This window comes from Aplysia californica, unplaced genomic scaffold (assembly GCF_000002075.1).
Source record: "Aplysia californica isolate F4 #8 unplaced genomic scaffold, AplCal3.0 scaffold00299, whole genome shotgun sequence".
Classification (NCBI taxonomy): Eukaryota; Metazoa; Mollusca; class Gastropoda; order Aplysiida; family Aplysiidae; genus Aplysia; species Aplysia californica.
The window spans coordinates 279016-296179 of record NW_004797569.1 but is presented as its reverse complement, the minus strand read 5'-3'; the positions used below and the strand labels follow the sequence as shown (position 1 = coordinate 296179).

At 39.1% G+C, this 17164-nt stretch overlaps 1 protein-coding gene across 1 annotated transcript; it reads left to right on the top strand.

Moving 5' to 3' along the window:
* The first annotated feature begins 15 nt into the window (after positions 1 to 15).
* LOC101846364 (L-threonine 3-dehydrogenase) lies at positions 16 to 16898 on the top strand. Its single transcript, XM_005101786.3, has 7 exons — positions 16 to 1450; positions 8292 to 8498; positions 9234 to 9502; positions 11750 to 11900; positions 14529 to 14625; positions 15219 to 15387; positions 16628 to 16898. Exons 2-7 carry the CDS (start codon positions 8314 to 8316, stop codon positions 16828 to 16830), a joined length of 1074 nt encoding a protein of 357 aa, XP_005101843.1. The 5' UTR covers positions 16 to 1450; positions 8292 to 8313; the 3' UTR covers positions 16831 to 16898.
* Positions 16899 to 17164: the final 266 nt, after the last annotated feature.

Genomic DNA, 17164 nt, shown 5'->3' with positions numbered 1-17164 from the left:
AACTTGGTGACTTGGCGGCATTTTCACGCTCAAATTTAACCCGCTTGCTTGTTCGTGCGTTTTTGGCGTTTAGAAGAACCAAGAGACAGACAAACTAACCACCCCTGCTCTACTTCCCCACCAAACATATCTCTTGGCTACCATGAAGAGACCTACTATTCTTACTTTTTTTAATAAAGAAGAGAGAACTATAGATCTAAATGACGGACTTGAAGCAAAATGTTGTAAAGGTAATTTCAGATGTGTGTATAGATCTAGGTTCAGTGGGCGGTAAAAACAGCGATATTTTATCATAAAGTATGGGAACATTTTTGAATGTGATAAAATTTATCGTGAGATCAAACCGAAATCAAATTACAAAATCAAACTCATTCAACAGCGGAGTCGTCATAAAATATATAACACTATAACAAAAGGGAAACTAAAAGGCCTACATCTGAGAAAGGGGGCGTGTCCGGTCACATGAGCGTAAAGACAATGTTGTAAGTAGGCCTCGCCGATACATTATAATTAATTTATTATGTCATGCGCTCATTGGTATGTACTGGAAACTTTTAGCCAACCGACAAAAACTGCGGACAAAGGTTGTAGGTCTACTACTACTAGACTAACAAAAAATCACAAAGATAACAGTTTTTATTTTTTTAGGCTTTTACCAATTCTTGGGGAATCTGGTTGGGCTTAATATATCTAATTATGAGCTCTTCCGTCGACTGCTGCATTCCTTTTATATCAGAGGTCAGAAGTATATAGATCTAATATTTATTTTTTTACCAGTGACCTTAAGAAAATCATGCGTTTTGGTTTGGTTTTATACAGTCTTCATTTTAAAAAGACTTAAAACCACGCCCACCACTCTAACATTTGGCTCTAAACTAAAACAATGAACCAAAATATGATAAAAGATCAGGTTGGCAGTTAGCAGTGGGATGGCTAACACTAACATCGCAAGTCGCAAACCACTGCTCTCCCCTTCCCTTCTCCTCGCCATTCGCAAAATTGACGCGGCGGATTCATTTGTTTGCGTACGCCATATCACGTGATCGAAACGAAATGCCTGGCTCGAAGAGTTAGCCTAGTATAAAGGTTCTAAAGTAGGTCCTTGGCCTGGTTCAAAGACCATCAGGCTGATGAACTTTCACCCCAAAGGACTTTTATATACAACGACTCAAGGTTTCTCATATATTCATGTTTTAGGCTTGTGGCCTTGTATGTTAGTCTTTACCCGTGGCTCAGGTAGCAATCTTTGTCACTTGTTGTGTCCAACCGTTCACAGAACGAAGGTCTTCGGAAGCCGCGCTTGCCTTGCCGTAGGTAAACTTAATCTGGATAGTAGATAGATATCTAAATCTAGATCTAGATCTAGATCTAGTAGAAGAACAGCACAAATCAGGAGTCTACAGAACAACAGCAAAGCAAGTTAGGCCTAATTCCAAACCTTCACGACTCGGTAAGTTGAGACTGACATTGCCCTCTATAACACTGATATAATGTCTGCAAGGTGTGTGCCATAGCTTTTACAACGATTAACATCTATCATTTATATATGTATACATACATACTGTCGAATTGCTCTTCTTACATATGCCATATGATATAAATCTAGATCTTGATTAGATCTAGATTTTCATCTATGTCTGCCTGAGCCAAAGACTCAATCGCTGTTCAAATGGTCACACATGACTACTAGATCTAGATCTAGATCTAGACTCTATTCTCACTTAGATTCTAGGCCTATAATTATATTATTTACTTTTAGAATCTACTTAGTTTTTAATCACTATTTTGTCGGCCTTGTGATAAAACTGACTAACCCCAGCAGAACAATAATTTATAGATCAGTGCTCTATACACTTTATAATATAGCTTATATTCTAAAAACACTTTAGGCTGAAAAACTGTTGACTTTTTTCCCTTAAAAAATTGTTTTTAATGAAACCAGATTAGATCTATATGTGGGTTGGATGGTTATGTCGTTCAAATTTTTCCGGATAAAACTGACCAACCCTCTAATTTGTGGTTTGGCCGGTTTTATCAGGAAGCTACTGCTGGCCTTGAGCGAAGCCAAGCCGCTCTTGCCGGAAACATTTTCGATCTCGTCTTAATCGTCACTATCTTTTTTGTTACATGTATCATCACCGTCATCATCACCATCAGAAGAAGAAGAAGAAGAAGAAGAAGAAAATGAGGAGGAGGAGGAAGGTAAGAGGAAGAGGAGGGTAAGGAGAAAGAGGAAAAGGAGGAGGAGGGGGAGGAGTAAGAAGAAGAAGAAAGAGGAAAGAGAGGAGGACAATTTTTTCGCTGCCATACCAACAGCTGCCGTCATTTTGGTGCTTGGATATCAATTAGGGCAAAAACGGCAGTCACAAACAACAAAGTTAAAAATCTACCGGAAGTAGAAGCTGAACACATCAATGGTTCTATTAGTGTTGGGCGTTAATCAATATTAGCTAGTATCGGGTAGTATCAGGTACCCGCGTTCCCAGTATCGATCGATACTCGATATCGATACTATGATGTCACAAAAGGCTAAAAATAGCGCTAACCGTGTTGTTTCCTTGAAGTTGAAGCGCTTTAATGAATGAACGGTCAAAGGTCACGGTGTCAGTCATTCAGCTTACCAGGCCCTACTGCCTATGTACCCAGTTGTAGGATGCCATCTTTTTGTTGTTATTATTATTTTTGTTTATTGTTGTTTTTTTTTAAAGCGTTTTCTTTTCTTTTTTATTTCAAACAAAAAACAAAGTAGCAACATTGAATACAAACAAGGCACTTGGTTTCTTTGTTTCCAGGAAGCTCTTCAGAATGTATCCAAACAGTGCTCTTCTTCTTTCTCAACATAAGCCTATTTAGAAACAAAAGACGGGTGATCGTAGGCAGCACGTTGCTCTCTGATAGATCTATCACGCAGATTAGGCGGCAAACACTGTAACAATCATTACACTGATCAGTATCGACTAAGGGACTCTGAGATATCAAGTATCGACTAAGAAAACCAGTATCGATGAGTACCCGATATCGATATCGACTAAAGCCCAACACTAGGTTCTATTAACTACAGTACATTTGAAGTAGAACAACAGGAGTTTCTAAGGGTAAGGGAGAGTAGCTACAACAACAACAACAACAGCAGCAGCAGACATTTAGAATTTATGACAGTGTTTGACACAGTACTATTGACTCTGGGTGGTCATTCAAATGCCGGGGAAAAAGTAATATTTTTAGACAAAAATGAAAGCTTAAAGCCATACAAAAGCTCCGCTATTTCAGCAATTGTTTGGGTGTATTTTTGTATTATAATAATATTATAGCCTATTTAATTATTTTTATTCAAAAAGACTTGGTGAGTATAAGTAATATGCCAATTTTCTTCAAGTGGCGTGGCTTGACAACAAAGCCTCTTTACTTTGTTGAGTTTTCTGATCAAGTAAAGAGCATGTCTATCTCACTCTGTGTTCTATGGCATATCAATTAAGGCAATACAGCAAAAAGTCACCATTGTTTTGAAATACTCTACACCAATCGCATTTATTTGACTTGATCGCTTAGAAACTTCTTACTGGGGCAAAGTGTCATAGTAATTGTGGTAGCATTGTGGTACAACAGCCTTCAACTCCTGTAGATGCTTATACTTGCCTGGCAGTTATCTTCAATCTGTCTTTGTAGAGAAGTCCAGCAGTAGCTGTTGCTTTTTTGGTCCTTGCAGCGCCTGCCATTCATCATTAAAGTGCAGCTTGTACCGAGTTTTAAAGTCTGGAGTGTACTTTAATGCCTGCATGTCAGTGACAGAACAGTCACCTGCTTTTCTACCTGGGCAGTTCGTTTTGTACTCTTCAACCTTTGAGAAATCTTTTTAAAAGCTGTGATTTCGGTACATAATAACTTCATAGGGCCTGGGGATGCGTCTGGCTTTGAACATAATGTTCACGTAGTCCACTGGGATGTAAATCAGTGCATTTTTGAGCGATCGCTCAATAGTGCCATGGACTGAATCCACTTCCATTTGGGTATGGCCCTTGTTGAGAATTTCTGCTCAACTGTGATGTCCAGCTCTGGCCAGCGAGGCCATTTCGATTGCCAGGATGGTATTTCTGTTTCGGTAGTTGCACCCATCCCTGTAGGTAATGAAGTGGTTGAAGTCGGTCGTTCGTGTTCTGAGGTAGTGAGTCAGACATGATGAAAACTATTGGAGCTCCGACCACCTTCATTTTCATCCCAGGCATAACGTCTGACGTCTCTAGTAGCAAGATCATGAATGGTAATGTTGTGTTCAACCAATTTTGTTTTATAATAAGGCAGAAGTGTTTTTAGTGATGGTGCAAGGAGGATGCACTGGATCTCCGTACAAAGGACACACACTTTGTTCTGTGGAGCCTCCCTGTCCTTCTCCTTCTCTGCTCGAGCTGCAGCTTTCCCCTTTTGATGAGCTGTGTTTTCTGTTTCTGTGAGGTTTCCAGATTCGAAGCTGGGGCAAACGTTGCACTGGTCTTTCTTGGTTGAAAATTAACCCAAATTGTTTTCTTTGAACTCATGGCAGAATACTTGATAGCTCAATGGGTTTTTTTCTGCCTGTGCACATTTTCTCCATGTATTATCGATGCAGAGCTGACATATTCTGAAATGCCAACTGCTGATATGATTTTGTCGTTGACTACAGACAGTAATAGGAGGGCTCCTTTGCAAGTTTGTCAAAAAATTCCTCCATATGGAACAATTGTCATCCTTGGCTCTCTCATTGTGGGAATGGTGTTTTCTTGAGGGTTTTTTTTAAATCTGAGAAAACATTTTGTATTATAAACCAGTTGGTCAGGCCTGTAATGTTCATAAACATTTGTTTTCAAACCGGAATTCTTTGACCGTTGACTCTTCTTAATTTTAAGTGATATTGAAGGATGTAATTTCTTCTTGGGTTTTCAATTGCCATGTAAAATCTCCTTTTGTCTATCCTGTTTATCATGGCACTAGCGTAGGCTCTTTTCCTTCCAAGAGAGTGACTAGGGATTCCCAGTTGTCTCAACCTTTTCCTTTTGTTACCCTTCCATTGGTTTTCATTCCGTGTCCTTTTTGCTGAGATCAATGGTGACATAACGGTTGTATCATCAGCTGGTGTGACATTAGCCTGATCACATTGATCACTTTCCACTGTGCTGAGGGTCAGAGGTCTGGTGGAATGTTATAGCGTTATGTAAGTTTGGGTTTGATAAAAAGATACAGCATTCTACAAAACTAAGAAAATAATTTATACAAAGCACAAACGAAATGAGCTATCAAAGAAAGTCGAAAGACGTTTCAGAAGGTAATGACTGTAATAAACAGAGAAAATGGAAAAAAAAAAGAAGAAGCACTTATAACATATAAAGATCGTTCGGGGCGGATGGGTGTGCTGAAGAGGTCCCACAATTTTTTTCTTCTGAGTCAGTTAGTAAAAAATGAATTAATCGACTTCTTTCATTCCATTGAGAAGAAAAAAAATGATTAGGAGAAAAGACAGTAATCCAAATAAATGCCTTCACAATTCGTTGACTTCCCAGGACAAAGTCAGGGAAGAACACATGGACAGAAAAAAACATCGTATGAAACAATAATTTATTAGGATGCATTTGAACTACCGGCACTGTGAAGAGAGAAGCAATTGTGTGGCAACAGTGGGGAGTTTTAGTCATTAATAACATTACCAGCATAAAACCGAAGAAAAAAAGGAAACAACTACATGTAGATCTATATAACTCCCCTGTGAAACCAACAAGAAATAACTCACAAACGCCTCTTTGGAGAGCTCCCTCAATTCCGTCAGCGAATGCTGGACTATCACAGGTGCGAATCTGATGTCAAATGAAGTCCAGGAACGAGTTGAAGCCGGGGTTAGTCGGTAACGTAGCACGTGGCCCTTCTTTGTTAGCGCAATAAAAATAGCCAACCCTCTTTCCCTCTCTTGCAGGTGGGATAGTCGGAAAAGTCGGAAAAGTCGGGCTAAAATCAGATGGGTGGCGGGTTATACGGTTTAACCTCTAATGTTTTAAAGACATTTCGAAATAAAATTCAGATCCATCTTTGAGTGAGCATACAAAATGGACAATTTACTATTGAGGGCCCCAAAAATATTTTTTGATATTTTGTGGGTTAGTCGTTTTTTTCACAAGGCCGACGATTTATTATACTCCTCCCAGAGTACACCTGTTCAAGACAACCAGTTTTCTCCTTAGCTCTGTTCCTGTGGTTTTATGCACCCCGCATAATTTAGCAAAATTTGATCATTTTTTTCATAATTTCTGATTATTTTCCTTTATCATTCTTTGTTAAAATTTGCTGAATCGCTTAATTTCACATTTTTGGGCTCAGTTTGCATAATTTCATAATTTTTCTTGCATAAACCCGCGGGGACAGTTATCTGTGGGTGGTCATCTTAGACAGCCTCCACTGTGATGCTTATATGTATTGATATGCAGTATAATGAATGATGTTACATATATATGCCACATGCACATGCCACACGCATCTTCCTGCCCCCCCCCCCCCTACCACTAAAACAAAAAAATGAAATGAAATAAAATAAAACAAAACTTTGTATTAAAGTTGGTTTTGCTGCCAAAAGTAGCGATCTTCTCATACCTCTCACTCAGCCACTTTTCCCTGGCCCTGATCCCAACTCTTAAATCGTACCTCTATCCACTACGTTTCTTTCTCATGGTCAAGTGTAACAGTCCTTAACAGATAGTGTTAACAGATGAATCATATTATTGTGGAGATCTTCACCTTGCTCAATTTTCCCCCTTTGGCTTGTGGTACCGAAAAGGGACTCACTGACTGATGCAATGTGTCATCCGGAGTGAGACAAGTGTGTGTGTTATCACTGCTAATTTTTTATCAATATAGACAAAATAACCGTTAATTACGAAAGAAGCAACCGCCAAATCAAAAGAATTGAATGAGATGCTGTTTGCAAACAACCAAAGCCTGGCATATGACAAGGAAGAGCAACTTCAAGAGCACACAGACAGTCTTGTTACCCCAGTGTGAAAAGCTCAACATGAAGCTCAGCAAAAGCAAAACTGAGAGATGATGAATGCCAGCAAAACATCAGGCAACTTCAACATTAGCATTGACGAAACTCTGCTGAAACAAGTCAGCGAGCTCAGGTATCTTGACTGTATCTTTTCAGAAGACGGACATCTCAAAAGAGAAATTGAGACAAGAGTACAAACGGCTAACAACTCACAGCGTCAGCCACCAAGCTTGCCCCCCCCCCCCTCCCCCACTCAAACATCCTAACGTCCACATTGAGACCAAAGCCAAAGCTCCTTAACTCTATCTCATCGCCATCTTGACCTACCAATGCCTGACATGGACCTTGGCCAAAAGTCTGGAATGCAAGATAACCAACCGCGTGCAAGATGAGATGCATAAGGAGAGCCTTCAACAAAACCAGATAGGACATGATCAGAAACACTAATGGTCAGAGAAATGATGGGAACAACACCTTTCTTACTTTAGATTCAGAGGCAAACAATTCGATGGTTTGGACATCTGACACGTATGGCACCTCAACAGCTTGCCAGTGAAGTGTTACTACAAAAAAATATCAGGGCACAAGGCAAGAGGAAGACCTGGATCAAGTGTGTGCTGTGTGAATGACGCCCTTAATACGTGCAACATCCCACCCAGCCAGGCCGTCTAGCTTGCTAGAGATAGAAAGCTCTCCCCTCGACGCCCGAGAGGTGCAATAGGAGGGAGAAAAGAAAAGAAAAAAAATGCTTGTGGCTTGTTCAGGGTGTACAATTTCTTCTACCTTCTAATCATCACCATGTATATGTAGGAATCTTTTTCTACTTTCTTATCAGCACATATGTTAACATTTTTTTCTACATTCTTATCCGCACATGTGTGGGCATCTTTTTCTACATTCTTATCAGCACATATGTTTACATTTTTTTCTACATTCTTATCAGCACATATGTGGGCATTTTTTTCAACAAGATGCTGACTCTCTGCAGATGTGTCTCTTGTGTATGCTGTATGCACCCTTGTCTTCTCTGTGTCTTCATTGTGGTACATACATTCCTTCCAGAAACCAATTGGTGATATACTACCTATCTCCTTTTCTTTTGTCCCTTTCTTTCTCTCTGTTGTTCCACCTGTCAATGTAAGTTCACACTTTGTTCAGAAATTTACCGATGTGTATTTAGTCTATTTTAGTAGCTGTGTCACCATAGTAATTATAGCCAAGTCTTCCGTCGTCATTTTCGGGTCATGTAATTGTACCTTTCTCATTGTCCCTTTGATTTTGTTTTTAGGGGAAAGTAACCCAGGGTGACCATGGCTGGACAAGACGTTATTCCTGAAAAGATGAAAGCTTTGGTGAAGAATGAAGCAGGACCCTCGTATTCATACACAGAGATGGACGTCCCTCAGCCAGGGGACGGAGAAGTACTCATCCGTGTTGACTGTGTGGCGATCTGCGGCTCAGATATTGCCTTGTACAACTGGGACCATGTGGCAAAGTATGTGAGAAGCACTCTGTCATCAGTGTCATGATGTTCCAGTGAAAAGATTAAAAACTTAAACTAAGGATGTAAATGAATTACATGTGATGTATAATCAAATTAAGTTTTCACAACTGGTCAGAAAGTAGAGTACGGTCAGTGATCTCTTCACCTGTCCCAAAGTAAACAGGTGGAGGTCCTAAGCCTGAGTCTTTGGACAAAGCACACTGTGACTGATGTGTGAGCTGTTTGTGTGTGTGAATTTGATTCACCCTTTGACAGCTTCTTCAAGTGAATTTGCTACAGACGTTGTCAAGTGGACGGAGACGGAAAACTTAGTTTTATTTTCCCACCCCTTTTCCATCATGCTGAGATAGGGGATACAAAAATCCTTTGTTATATTCAAAAGAAGAGTTTTATAAAGAGCTTTTTGAAGAAAAGAGAAGCAATTTATAAAACCTTTTTTTTTTTTACTGTAGCTGAGGTTTCACTTGTCATACTGTCATACAACTTTGCTTTGCGTCCTCTGTTTAATCAAATTTAAAGTGTTCACCCATCATCCCTTACCACCATCCTTCTTTGTTTATGTTTAGGGCAATAATTTTGTTTTCTTCAAAATGCACTTGCTTGTTTTTTTTGGTTTTAGTAAGGTTTTACGGCACTCACAACTGCATAAGGTCATATGAGCCCCAAGTTGCTTGTTTTTAGAAAAAAATTTTGCTGGTAAAATGAATTATTATTGGGTTTTTTTAGGGTCATCGCCACAATTCCCTTCATCCCAGGACATGAGTGTGCAGGTACGGTGGTCAAGCGTGGGCCCAACACCAGCATGGCATTGGGTACTAAGGTGGGTGTGGAAAACCACTTTTTCTGTGGAGACTGCTATCAGTGCAGGCACGAGGACGGTGCTATCTGTATGAACATGGGACAATACGGGCATGGGAAGAAGACTGAGCATGGAGGATGTTCTGAGTATTCGGTTGTGCCAGAAAGATATTTGTACCAGATTCAAAGAGACCTCGGTAAGTGTTAATAACTTTTTAGTTATTTGTTCATGATTTATTTCCTATTTATATGAATATACTCGTGACTGGGATACATGATCATTACCTGCATTCATTGTGATCTATTGCAAAATTGCAGTTTTTTCCTCCTGTGTGAATGTTATGTTCTGTCCTGCTGTTCCCCTCTTACTGTTGAGTGTGCAAATTCTTGTTAGAGGTGATTGAGGATGATGTTTATTGGGATACTCTTAACAGGACAAAGAAAGAAAGGTTTGAATGTTTAGGCTTCAAATCTTTATCTATATATTATATTGTAAAAGTTCGTCACTTTGGTCGCCTAAAACTTCCGAACCACTAAACTTTCGAATATGAAAAAAAATAACAGTGCTTCAGGGTGATTTAAAGGGTACAGTTATATCAAGGAGTCTGAAGTCACTGCAATTTAATTTTCAGTTTTTCATTAGTTTCGTTACGATCTAATCTTGGGACAGTCTGTCTTCTAAGACGCCATTGTAAACAAGTGAGGCCTTTGTTCACATGCAGTGCGCACTGGTCCCACAATGATTTGACGATCTTTTTTTGTGTCCGTTCATTGGATGGGTACCCAGCTGGTACTTTCAATTACTAAAAGCAGAAAACACCCTGGTATATTAGTAGTTTCTCTTTAATATCTCATTTCTTTTGCCATTTCTTTCCTCATCCTTACTATTGTCATTTTTCCTCGACTTCTTTTTGTATGTTTGTTACTGTCTTGTGAACTGCTATTTCCGGGGTGCCTTGATAATCGAAGCAGACTTTGTGCTGTTGAGCCTAGAGAGGTTAGCAGAGTAAGCCTGATTCCCCATTTGGATTTCTCTGTTGACATCCACCCCTTGGCGCTCATATGACCGTATACAGTTGCGAGCCCTGTAAAACCTTACTAAAATCATAAAACAAACACAACTTTTGCCAAGCAGAAAAACTTCTTGTGCTGAAAGTACAGCTTCCGGCTCACCCGCTGTGCCCATAGAACTAGAAGGTCTCTAGGGGTCAGATGTACGTCAGCTTGCATCAACGTACCAAGTTGTTCAAAGATGGTTAGACCGAGCCTCTGAAATCGTTGATCAAGATTTTTATTGTTACTTACAGATGTCCTCCAGTTACACAGATTCACCCAGAAAGTTGCTCTAACAGATTGTTTTATCTAAAATCTAAAAAGCTTTCTTCAACGTACCAAGTTTTTCAAAGATGGTTAGACTGAGCCACTGAAATCATTGATCAAGATTTCTACTTACAGATGTCCTCCAGTGACACAGATTCACCCAGAAAGTTGCTTTAACAGATTGTTTTATCTAAAATCTAATTGAACTGGAATTTTGATTCCGTTTAAGTTATCATTTTATTTTGAATTTATCGTATCAATTCTTCTACCGGTTTAGCAGTTTTTATTGAATTTTTGTTTTTCTGCTCAATACCATTTTTTTTTCAAGTAAAAACACATTTCTGTGTGGATTTTACTGAAAAATTTGATAAAAGGCAAAAAAATGTAAATTTTCAGTTTCCACAGACTATGAAGCTATTGAAATAACCAAACTTTGACGGCCAATTTCTTGCTAATTCAAACTCTGAAACTAGGTGTCCCCACCTCCTTCAATTTCAAATATCTCAACTTCTATTCAAGATAGATGGGAAGGGGGGGGGGGGTGTCACCGCAAGCAAGACAACTGAACAAGCTTTAAGTTGATACTAATAAGTCCACATGTCCTAACCAGTTGTGGTAGCCATCTCCAGTTGGGGCTATGGCAACACTTACATGAGTAACTTACTAAAATAACCTTATAAGAGTGAAGAAACCTTTTTTGTTTTACTTGTTTACTCATGTATTTATTTATATGTAAAACAATTTCCTGTGTGTTTAATCTAAGACTAACAGCTAATTTCAAAACCAAAAATGCTGCACAGCTGGTTGTTTTTACTAAACTCAAAAGCGCCAGATGATAGAATTGGGCAGGGTACGAACCCCCCCCCCCCCCCCCCCCCTAAAAAAAATCTCCACATGTTCCAAAATTGACGAGTGCCTGATTTCACCACACGTTGTGACCAATATGTGTCAGTGGTTTGTGCTGGCAAATTTTTGCTTTAGACATTGACAGCTAGTTGCATCAATGGACGTGAGGCAGTCGTTCTGTTAGTTATTTATGAACTATCTCATTTTTGCTATCTTTAAAGAGAAATAATTATGCTTTCATAATATTTATAATTTTTTTTTTTCTGTTGTCTGATCAGATGCTGAGGAAATTGCTATGCTTGAACCTCTGGGAGTTGCACACAATGCAATTGAGAGGTTAAATGTCAAAGGTCAGGATGTTCTTGTAACTGGCTGTGGTCCTGTAGGGTTAATGGCTCAAGCTGTTGCCAAAGCCTTAGGTGCCAAGAGGTAAGCTGTAAACATTTTTCTTCTCCTTCGTCTCTCTTTTTTGTAAGTTGTAAGCCTGCACTCCTGCTGCATAACAAGGAAAGTGTTAGATTGGAACCCACTGGGTAAAAGATCATGGGGAAGACAAGGTGGAACCTGGAGAAGAGTCACGGAAATTGATGTACAGAAAAGTGGGAAGACATGGAGTGACATCGAGCGACTAGCCTAGGATAGGGAAAGGTGGAAAGTGCTTGTTCATGGCCTGTATCCTGATCCAGGGTGAGAAAGGCAATGATGATGACGATGAAGCCCGCACTCACACTATTCGCTACCCCAGAATTACAGAGTTTTATCTGCTCAGTACCTAGTTTTGAGAAATTTGATGTCAAAGATGTTGAGTTTCACGTCAAGTTAAGCTTTTGCGAATGCAATTCTTAATTAAATGTCTTGGTACCAACTCCGAATAATCTTACGATTTTGAGAGAGCATAGAAAATTTGTGAAGGGTGCTGACAAAATGAGTTGTAACTTCTTGGATTCGAGACCTATGGAAATAGATCTAGGTATGACACGCTTTTAGGTGAAGTTTTTACAGTTTGTAAGTATGCAATAACATAAGGCACGTTATACATAAAGAATATGGCATCAATAGAAAATCTACAAACTTGACTCTAGTCAAAAAGTACACCTCCAGCCTGTGGGAGAGCCAATGGAAAAAACAGACGGGAAACAAACTCAACAATATTAAACCCAAACTGGGACCGTGAAATCCTTCAGACCTCTCCTGAAGAGGAAGTCATTTTTACTCGATTACGCATCGGACACCTGGCCCTAACACACAAATACCTCCTTCAGGGAGATGAAAAGCTGTTCTGTGTCGGAGGCGACACATTTTACCATTAGACACATTTTAACCGAGAGATCCGAAGGAAAAACTTTAAATGCAAAAAATTGCAGGACATTTTTTCCGGCGTTGGTCCAAACAGAATTTTGGATTTTATGAAGGCCATTGGCCTTTATGGGAAATTGTAGAACAAAATTGAATTAACATTTTTTTTTTAAGGGAAGTTGATTTAGATTGAAATATATATTTACACCAAATTTTAAATATATTAACGTTTTAAGATGAAATGACCCGTACTCAGCTGTGCAGTGAACTGCGAATAAAACTAACTTGTGTTTCGCGCGCTCATATGACCTTATGCAGTTGCGAGCACCATAAAACCCCATACTATACTATACTAAACTTGACCTTAGTGTTGATCTTTCGCCAATATCTCCATTTGTGGATTCCGGGAAGTAACTTATTTTGTCAGCACGTCTCACATTTGGTTTTTCATTTCATGGTCTAAGTAACTCAAAACGCCAAAAATGTCAGATAGAACTTTGTAACTCTGAGGTAGCGTATTGGTAAAATATACAAGTTCCAAAGCAGTGGTGAGATTGGATTAATCTCTGTCTAGATGTTGACATAAGATTAGGAGGAATAATGACATGACAGTGTATGTCTTGACTTGTGGAAATAATGGCTTACCTTCCTTACCCTGTTTGTAAGTGTGAGTTATGAAACCCTAGCAAATAAACATTAAAGTTTATTCTGCCTGATAATTTTTTATGAGCATACTTTTTTAAAGACTACTTTTAGATGATTAGTATGAAATGTGAGTAGCAGAGTTCAGGACAGGGGGCTCTCGTGGCTTAGAGGTTGAGGTGTTCGCCTCTCATTCAAAGGTCCCGGGTTCGAATCTTGGTAGTGACGGAAAAATTTTCTTCTCTAACATTGACTTCTTTCACCTCCTTTCCTCCTCTCTAGCAATGTTCTGTTGTCTGCTTTCGTCTCCTCTTTCTGCCCCCACCCCCTCACCTCCTTTGCCCCCTCCTCTGGGCTTTCTGATGCCTTTCTACTGCTACTCCCTGGCTCCTTCTTACTGCTGTCTTTCCGCCACACCCCTGATCTTTTGGTGGGAAAGTCTACCCCTAGCCTTCGCGGACAAGGGTGAAAAATCTCAGAGGGCCCGTGTGCAAGTTGCACATGTTAAAGATCCCTTGGTGGTCTAAAATCGATAAGAGTAGGCTTCGGCTGCCACCAGGGCAAAATTCAAAATTTCCTACCAACTGAAAATATTACGTGTGTCCCGCACGCTCATATGACCTTATGCAGTTGCGAGCGCTGTAAAACGCCATGAAAAAAAAAAGGACTCTCAATCATAAGGTCAAGGGTCAAATCCCATCAGGGGCCCAACGCTGTGTCTTTGGGAAAGGCACTTTACACAAATTAACCTCACTTCACTCTGGTGGAAATGGCAACTAGGCCATAGGCAGTGAAAGTGAAAGATCTTGTCAGTTTGTTAGTGTTTGAGGGTTTCACTGGCTACTTGCACTGTAAGATTACCGGGAAGCTGAGAATTTTTTTTTTTAGTTGTGTTTTAGGATCTGTTGGGGTAATAATAGTTGTAAAACACATAGAGAGCATGCTTTAGAGCATGGATATGCACTGTATAAATGCAGTTATTATTAGTTTGAGTTGTTTTTGGGTTACTGTTTTTCTTTCTAATGCAATGAAGTTGTCAGTATGTTTAAATTACAAAGGCCTTTTGGGAATTATTTTTCTCAGTTGTTCTGAGCATGTGTTACATTCTTTTCATTTCAGAGTTATTGGTGTAGACATTGAGAATGACAAATTGGAAATGGCAAAGAAAGTTGGGGCAGACATTACTGTTAACACGAAAGAGAAGAAGCTTGAAGAAGTAAGTCAAAGTCGCAGCTGAAATTATTGAGAATCTCTGCTGCACCTTGAGCTTAATTTTAAAAAAATCATAATTGCCTTTAGATTACAACTTAACCCCCCGGGGCAGTGCCACTGACTGTAGTGTCTTTAGGCCATTCCCGAAGGGGGGACATTTCTCGTTCAAGCACAGTAGAATTGTAAATGGGCTGATTCATGTCACGCTCATAACTGTGCCTGATCTACAACAGGAAACTGCTGCTTTTTCTTTCCTGATCCTTACTATTGTCATTTTCCCTCTACTTCTTTTGTATGTTTGTCACTCTCTTGTGACCCGCTATTTCCTGGGTGCCTTGATAGTCGAAGCAGACCTTGTGCTGTTGAAGCTAGAGAGGTGAGCAGAATAAGTCTGATTCCCTGTAAAGACTTCTCTGTTGACACCCACCCCTTGGCGCTCATATGACCTTATGCAGTTGCGAGCGCCATAAAACCTTCTACTATTTAAAAAAAAAAGATTTCAACTTAAAACTGCAAACTTGTGCCGCAAAACTCTAGTTAGAGCAAAATTTTAAAAACTCATTCCATATGTTTTTTGTTTTTTTTTGGTTCGTTCAGTTTGTGATGGAGCTCACTAATGGAGTTGGAATGGATCGCATTTGTGAGTGCTCGGGATTCCCTCCAGTTGTCAATGCCAGCTTCTCCTTGCTTCGTAAAGGTGGGACCATCGGGCTGGTGGGATTGCCGAAACAGCCCTTGCATGTGGAGAACGTGCTCCAGGACATCGGTGAGTGGCGGAGAATGCTGTTGGATGTGTGTTGAATCGTGTTCTTATCTAGGTCGCTTAATGTAGAGCAAACGAACTTGTCCAGTAGTAGTGTTTAACCCTATCCGTACGCCCTGGGGTCATTTTGTATCCCCGGGGTTGCATTTTTCACATTTTAGAAAATTTCTAGTTCGAAGATCTTTTTGAAACTTTCAGTATTTCTTAAAAATTCAATTTGGCAGATTGCTATGCAAAGCGTACGGATCAGATTAACGAGTAAATTTCCTCTTTGGAAAGTGGTGGCTCAGAGTTCCCCACGTCGTATGGATACGATAGTAAAACACGACGTACGGATAGGGTGAACAGTAACATCACAAGTTATTGGTATTTTTTTGTTGCTGTTTTATTTTTACCCTGCTCATTTCTATCAACTGGCGCTTTTGTGTGCAGTAGAAACAACAGCAGCATAAAATGTGCAACATTGTGGATTTTAAAATTAACTGTTAATATTAGTATAAACCTACAAGAGAAATGTTTTATATATATATATATATATATATATATATATATATACATGATATACATTCATATTATAGTAGGCCTATCAAGTTACTTCGTTTTCATAAACTTTTCTCAGTAAATTACGCGTCATGAGTGTAATAATAGCTCTAACCGGAAATTGTTGCAGCAACTGGTTAGTAGTTAATTGTTCAGATCATGTTAGTCCTACATTCCTCAGCTCTGTCAAGTCTGTAAATTATTTACATTGTTTTGATCAGTTTTCAAAATTAATATGTGTCACAACGGGCTGGAATCAAGGGTTCGTCAATTTTTGGGCGTGTGGAGTTATTGGTATCATCTGAAAGTTTATTTATTTGTCTTGCTTTCTATGAAAAAGCACCCATCTATCTTGAATAGAAGTCGAAATATTTGCGATTGAAGGAGATGGGGTAGCATGGTTTCAGAGGTTTTAATTATCGAGAAAATGGCCGCAAAAATTTTGTAACTTCTACACTTTGAGAGTCCTTGGAAACTAAAAAATCTACATACTTTGTTCCATCAATCAACATTTTTCAATAAAATACACATGAGAATGTGTTTTTATATAGACATAAAATGTGTTGAACCAAAAAAACAAAAATTTGATGAAATTTGCCAGACTGGAGGAAAAATGCCTGTTTCTTCGATTTCATTATTTTGACGAGTGCCGGATTTCACCACAATGCCTCACATATTGTTTTCTTGTTGCTTTTATTTTCAGTTTTCAAAGCATTGACCCTGAAGACAGTCCATGGTCGACTCATTTTCCACACTTGGAAAGAAATTGAAGCTTTGGTTGCAGACAAGAAGATTAATGTGAAGACAGTCATCTCTCACAGGTTCCCTATGTCGCAGTTTGAAGAAGCTTTCAAGACTCTTTTTTCAGGGAAAGCATGCAAAATTGTGATGGATCCGTCAAAGTAGATAAGATATTATGTTTTGAAACAGCTTTTATTTAAAGTTAAAATAAAGAGATTATCATATTGAATCATATTCTTTTTTTGTGAAGGTTTTCTTGATTTGAAATGGAATTGATTGAATATCCTTCGCTCACTTTGATGGGATTTTTAAAATTTGTTTTTTCAATCATTTATTTACCGCAGTCGTACTATTAACAAGATTGAATTGAAACTGAGTGTATCAATTTTATGAATTCCAAAATGAAAAGAACATCCTGCCAAAACTTAGGAATCTTTATGTATGAACTATTGTGCAGTTTGTTTGGGTTTTTTAATTCACCCACCAGGTCTTAGACTAG